At 36.3% G+C, this 7,297-nt stretch overlaps 1 protein-coding gene across 18 annotated transcripts in view; it reads left to right on the forward strand.

The window, feature by feature from the left end:
• The window catches only part of UBR2 (ubiquitin protein ligase E3 component n-recognin 2), a 137,596-nt gene that overhangs the window by 32,668 nt on the left and 97,631 nt on the right, over positions 1-7,297 (forward strand). For all 18 annotated transcript variants that reach the window (XM_015572194.1, XM_015572195.1, XM_015572193.1 and 15 more), the window contains one exon: positions 6,699-6,829. In XM_015572194.1, the coding sequence (XP_015427680.1) occupies positions 6,699-6,829 (131 nt within the window). The remainder of the gene's footprint in view (positions 1-6,698; positions 6,830-7,297) is intronic.

The raw sequence follows: 7,297 nt of genomic DNA on the forward strand, positions 1-7,297 counted from the left end.
TCCTGCTCCTGCAGCAGCCCCGCCTCTGCTCCCCCTCCCACTCCTGGGGAGGTGTCGCCTCCTTTCCAGTGCCGCCGCTGGCCATAGGCCCTCACAGCCGCCGTGGCGTTGTTCACATGGACATCTGCTCTAAGTAGCATATTATCCTTTTCTTAGTATAGATATCAGATTGGAGTTCTGTATGTAAAATTATAAACAAGACAAATGAATATATATTTGAAAAAAAAGGGGTTTGCTTTAAAAAGAAATGAAAACCAGTATAAAACATTAGGACTATGGGAGAAAATATTTGCAAATCATATATCTGATAAGGGTCTAGTATCCAAAATGTATGTCTTACAACAATACAAAGACAACCTAATTAAAAATGGTCAAATGATGCCCAGCCAGTGGGGGTCAGTGTTTGAGCACCACCCTGTGAACCAGGAGGTTATGGTTCAATTCCCAGTCAGGGCACATGCCTCGGTTATGGGTTCGATCCCCAGTGGGGGGCGAGCAGGAGGCAGCCGATCAATGATTCTCTCTCATTGTTGATGTTCCTTTCTCTCGCTCAAATCAATAAAAACTTATTTTTTTAATGGTCAAAGGACTTGAATAAACATTTGTCTGAAGAAGATACAATACAAATGATCAGTAGACACATGAAAACGTGCTCAACATCATTAGTCAAAGAAATGTAAATCAAAAGCACAATGAGTTATCCTAGATGGCTGTAATAAAAATTTAGAAAAGGAAAAGTGTCGGTGAGGATGTAGAAAAATTGTAATCCATTGTACATTGCCAGTGGGAATGCAAAATTATTTCAATGCTGTGGAAAACAGTTTGGCTTTTCTTAAAATGTTAAGCATAGAATTTCCATATGAGCCTGTCCTCAAAATTTTAAACATAGAATTGCCATACGAAACTAATTTCACTCCTAGGTATATATCCAAAAGAATTGAAAACAAGTATTCAAATAAGTACATGAACATGAATGTTTGTGGCAGCATTATTCACCATTGCCAAGAGGTGGAAATAGTTGAAATATCTAGCATTAAGTGGATAAATAAACTGTGGCATATACATACAATGTAATATGACTCAGCCATAAAAATGAATAAAATACCAATACATCCTAAAACGTGAGTGAACCTCCATAACATTATGCTAAGTAAAATAAACCAGATACAAAGTCACACATTGTATAGTTCTATTTATATGAAATATCCAGAATAGATAATATTGTAAAGATGGTGGTTGCCAGGAAGAGGAAAGGGAAGAATGGGGAAAAACTCTTAATGGGTAAAGGGTTTTATTTTGAAGGAATAAAAATGTTTTGGAACTAGCCCTCGCTGGTTTGGCTCAGTGGATAGAGCTTCAGCCTGTGGACTGAAGGGTAGGGTTTGATTCCCATCAAGGGCATGTATCTCAGTTGCTGGCTCCTCCCTGGGCCCTGGTCAGGATGCCTGCAGGAGGCAACCAATCGATGTGTTTCTCTAGGTCTTTTGCTCTCTCTTTCCACTCTCTCTAAAAATCAATGGTAAAATATCCTCAGGTGAGGATTTTAAGAAAAATGTTTTGGAACTAAATAGAGGTGTTAGTGGCACAAATTATGTCTATACAAAATACCACCGAATTGTTCACTTTAAAATGGTTAATTTTATGTTCTATGAATTTCATCTCAATAGATTATTTAAAAAGAAAAAATTTAAGACTTCTGTTACCTTTTTATCTGTTTTAAAGTAGGCTTAAAAGAATTTTCTAAGAAAAATTATGAATCTGCCTGCATTTACTCTGTTGGTTTTATCATACTTTAGTAGGGTAGCTATCAAAAAGTGCAGACTTTGGGTAATTTCTTGAATTTTAAGAATATAACAGCAAGGTCACTTGCCTGGCTGGAGCTACATGGCCCTGCTTAGAGAAAATATTCTCCACAGAAACTTGACAGAGAATAAAACCTCTGGATTCTACCACTTAATTCCTATTTAAGAATTCAGTTGAGAGAAGTGAGGTCTTCAGGGATAAGATTATACGGTAAGATAAAAAGACTAGTGGCCCGGTACACTGGGCCTCTAGTAGTTTTTCTATTTTTAAATAGTTGAAAAAATCAATAGGATAGTATTTTGTGGCATGTGAAAATTTTATGAAATTCAAATTTCAGTGTCCATAAATGAAATTTTATTAGCACACAGTGACACTTAATTGTTGATGTATGATCTATGCTGCTTTTTTTCTACAGTAGCAAAATTGCGTAGCTAAGACAGAGAACCCTGTAGCCTGCAACAATTAACGTACTTACTGCTCTTCACAGAAAAGGTTTTCTGACACCAGGTATACACTAATAGAAGCGTTTTGTTTATTATACCTGATTCCCGCTCACTAAATGCCATCTCCCATGCTTGGGTGTGGAGGGTAAGTCAGGAGGCTGGTGGGATAGTACCTCTTCTAGTTGAGACCTACCACATACTATATAACCTACTATGTAGTGTCTCCTTTGTTGATCTTCATAAGAATCATACCAAATTTCTCTTAGATCTCTGCATTAGGAAATGTTGTGTTTCTCTTGGTTTGAACCTGATAATTGATTATGTTTCCTTTTGTTGAGGCATCTGGAAAACAGCCAAAATGTTTGGAAATAGAGCCTGTCTTTAGTAGCTATATGAAAACTTATGATCTGAATTTATAAATAGGTATTATCTTGACTTCAGGTTATTTTCCTACATTTATTTTTCACTTTACCTGCTTTGTATATCTATTTTTCAATTCTATTATACTGCTTGTATTCTTCAGTTTCTGTAAATACTTTCTGGAACAAAATTTAATTCAATAACAAATATTAACTGAATGAGCAACCTCAGCAAATACTTTTTAATCTAAAATTTTCACTTTGCCGCTCTCATCTTACTAGAATGCAGATTAGTGATCTTTTGTTGTTTGTTTTGTTTTTGTTTTTTGTTAATATCCTCACCCAAGGATATTTTTCCCATTGATTTTAGAGATACATTGATTGATTGCCTCCTGCATGTGCCTGACCAACCCAGTATGTGCCCTTGACCAGGAATCCAACCCAAAACCCTTTGGTGCACTGGCCAATGCTCTAACCACTGATCCACACCAGCCAGAGCAAATGCAGATTAGTAATTATTAATAGCTAAATATTATGCTAAGTACTATACTTGGTTTATCTCATTTAGTTCTGAGAACAGCCATATAAGGTAAATATTGCTGGTACCAATATTCTATATCTGCAGTAGCTTGAGTTTTAAGAGAGATTAAGAAACTTGCTCAAAATGTCCCACACAGTAAGTGCTGGAGCAGTGCTTTAAGCTTAGGTAGTATAGGCTCCAGTAATGGAACTTTTTTGACAGTACCTTATACTGGTATTTTTTAAAACATTTTTAGCAGTGGAATTGCTATTTTAAATAAGATTCTAATTTTTAAAATTACAATAATAAGACATAAAAGTGGTATTATTAATAAATTTATTTTTTATAAGTTGAAATGTATATTATTTACTTGTTAAGAAAGATTATTCAGGCCCTAGCCGGTTTGGCTCAGTGGATAGAGTGACAGACAGCCTGTGGACCAAAGGGTCCCGGGTTTGATTCTGGTAAAGGGTACATACGTTGGTTGCAGGCTCCTCCCTGACCTGGGCCCGGGTCAGGGTTCGTGCAGGAGGCAACCAATCGATGTGATTCTCTCATATCAATGTTTCTTTCTGTCTTTCCCTCTCTCTTCCATTCTCCCTAAAAATCAATGGAAAAATATCCTTGGATGAGGATTAACAAAAAAAAGAAAAGAAAGATCATTCAGTCCTGGCCAGTGTGGCTCAGTTGGTTGTGGGTCATCCCATGCACTAAAAGGTTGCTGGTTGCTGGTTCAATTCCGGGTCAGGGCACATGTCCAGATTGCAGGCTTGATCCTCGGTGGGGGTCATGCGGGAGACAACTGGTGGATATTCTGCTCTCACATCGATGTGTCTCTCTTCCTTCCTCTTTCTCTAAAAATCAAGTTAAAAAAACAAAACAAACAAAATTTAAAAAACTAGTCTGTAAAAAAAGAAAGAAAGATAATTCTAGTTTGTTTCTAGTTTTAGTTGGGTGGTATGGAGAAAATCTTCATTCAGGCCTTATTCACATATGAAAATAGTTAAACTATTATAATACATGTTTACATTTTAAAAATTTAAACATTATAGAAGTGTATTACATAAAAGATGAAAGTTTTCCGTAATTTCCACTACCCTCAGAAATAACCACAGATAACATTTTTGATGGTAGAGGTATGCCTCTCACATTCTTTTAATTTGAAAGAAGAGTAAATCAAAGTTGATTCACAAAGGTTTGCATTCTCTAACATAAATATAATCAAAGAACTGTAATTATTAATGATAGTTGATAGTACAACATAGGATAAGATGGTCATTTATTTACTCATTCTAGCTGATTTATGTTATGATACGAGCACTTTGAGCAGAAATCTTTCCTAACCTTTAGTTTACCATTGTACATATGAGTAGATTTACACAGCCTAGCATCTCTTCACTGCAAAAATAATTCTTACTCAGTGACCATTTTGCAAGAAGATAACATATGCATACAAAGATAGCACAGGAATCTATATTCTTTGGCCTGCCTCAAACGGGGTTAATGTAGCAACAAAATTACCAGTTGGTGATTCCTAATATGTAATATAACACTTTTTAAAATATATATATGTTTATTGATTTCAGAGAGGGAGGGAGTGGGAGAGAGAGAGCTAGAAACATCAATGAAGAGAGAGAATCATTCATCGGCTGCCTCCTGCATGCCCCCTACTGGGGATGGAGCCCGCAACCTGGGCATGTGCCCTTGACTGAAATTGAACCCAGGACCCTTCAGTCCGCAGACCAACGCTCTGTCCACTGAGCCACACCAGCTAAGACAATTGATGTGTAATTTAAATAGGAAACAGCTCTACCAGGCCTTGGGATTTTGCAGAACAGAGTTTGGGTACTACTGGCTTGGATTCTCAAGAATTGGCAGTTGTTTCTTTCCCAGGATCATTTAATTTTTATGAATCCTGTTTATTGTAATTCTTCAATCTTCTAAATGTTATGGGACAGAATTGTAAGAAAAGGAGTGACTATATAGTAAGATTCTATTTTTAAGGTTCTATTTTCTATTTTGGTGTAGTTTGAGGCTCATATTTTTACTAATATCCACTCTTTTATGAATCCGCAGGAGGTACCAGTTCTAGTTTCTTTTTGTACAAGTGGTTGCAATATGTTAACAGTTTCTAAAGTCTTTATAGGAAATAGTAGTAACCCTTGCCAGTAGGATAAAAAAAGATTTTTTTTTTGAGTCATAAAAAGCAGCCAGTTGAGCCCTAGCCCATTTGACTTAGTGGATAGAGTGTAGGCCTGCGGGCTGAAGGGTCCCAGATTCGATTCCAGTCAAAGGGCATGTACTTCAGTTGCAGGCTCCATTCTTGGCCCTGGACAGGGCTCGTGTGGGAGGCAACCAATCGAAGTGTCTCTTTCACATCAGTGTTTCTCTCTCTCCGTCTCTTCCCCTCCCTTTCATCCTCTCTAAAAATCATTGGAAAAATATCCTCAGGTGAGGATTAACAAAAATAAAATAAAAAGCAGCCTGTTGAGAAGAAATAGAGGTAAAAAGTAAGACCTCAAAAAATATTTTTTTCTTTTTGCCTACTGAACCTGCCCCAATCCTGGATCAAATCCACAACCTGAGTAATGTGTCCTGCCCGGGATTCGAACCCACGGCATTTTGGTGTACTGACAACACTCCAACCAACAGATGCAAGTTGGCCGGGACCTTCCTAACTTTTTTTTTTTACTTTTCCTTACATTCTTTAAGTCCTAGGAATCTTTGTCCTTTTCCCTCCATTCTTTTTATCTCCCATCTCCATTTGTTTTATATCAGTTCCACTAGGCTGATCTTTGTGTAGCCTTATGTGTATTTGTAAGAATGTGCTGATTCTCATTCCGTGATGTTAGAACATACTAATCTTTTATATGAGACATGAATATAACACTATTTAGCCATTAAGCTAAATAATGCGTTTAGATTTAAGATAAAACATTAAGATTAAAAACATTTTGCCAACCATGACTGAAAGATACCATGATAAACTTAGTACATATATGTTTATAGAAATATTTTTTTACATTAACCTAGACATTTAGTAACTTACTATTAAATCTAAAGAAGGAAATAACCTGTTACATGCATACACAACCTGTGAGTGATATTTATAACTTCAAAGCAATTTTCTAACCTTGTTGACTTCTCATCTTCGTAATCCTCGAAATCAGGTTCTTTACCCTGTAAAACTAAGTTGGTTTTCTGTCCTTGGATAACATTCCTTTGTTTATTCTGGAAATTAGGGATTAGGAAGCTATAAAGATGGTTTAATGTTAGGTTTTAAAGATCCTGGAATGTCATTCTAAAGTTTTTAGATTTATTCATTAGACATTGGAGTGCCATTGAATATTTTGGTTCAATTGATTTCAGAAATGGGACTATAATTTAATAAAACATATTAGGAAGCTTGATTTGGTAGGATGTAATATATATGATCAAATTGAAGACAAGCTTAAGCTGAAAAATCAGTCAGCTTTTTACAGTAATATTTTGAGAGGTGGAGGCAGAATGGGAAAGAGGAAAATTAATGTGCATTTAACAAAATTGCATTTTCTTTTTCTGTTCTTTTTTCAGGATCCTCTCATTCATTTACCAGAAGATGTGATAACAAGAACTTACAACATTTTTGCTATTATGTTTCATTATGCAGTAGAGATATTAACCTGGGAAAAAGAAAGTGAATTACCAGCAGATTTAGAGATGGTGTAAGTATAACCACTTATTTTTTTGTATTTGTATTTCCTCACACTCAGTTTTAACCATTTTTCTTCTAATTCCTCATGTTAAATTTAATATAGCTAGGATAGAACATAATCTTTTCTTTTGCAATAATTAATTTTCAGCAGAACAGTAATCTTGATTTTATACTTTTAAAATATGTGTGATCCTCTTAATTGGTAGCAGTTTCTCCCTGTTGGTTGGTTGGTTTAGTTGGTATCTACACTAATAAAAGAGAAACATGGTAATTGGCGTACGACCGCTACCCTTCCCATTGGCTAATCAGCGAGATATGCAAATTAACTGTCAGCCAAGATGGCAGCCGGCAGCCAGGCAGCTTGAAACTGACATGAGGCTTGCTTGCCTCAGTGACGGAGGAAGCCAACGTTCCCTGCCTGCCACTGCAGGCCTCTGAGCCTGCAGTTTGAAACACTTTAACAAATACCACCGGACTT

This window comes from Myotis davidii, unplaced genomic scaffold (genome assembly GCF_000327345.1).
Source record: "Myotis davidii unplaced genomic scaffold, ASM32734v1 scaffold167, whole genome shotgun sequence".
Classification (NCBI taxonomy): domain Eukaryota; kingdom Metazoa; phylum Chordata; class Mammalia; order Chiroptera; family Vespertilionidae; genus Myotis; species Myotis davidii.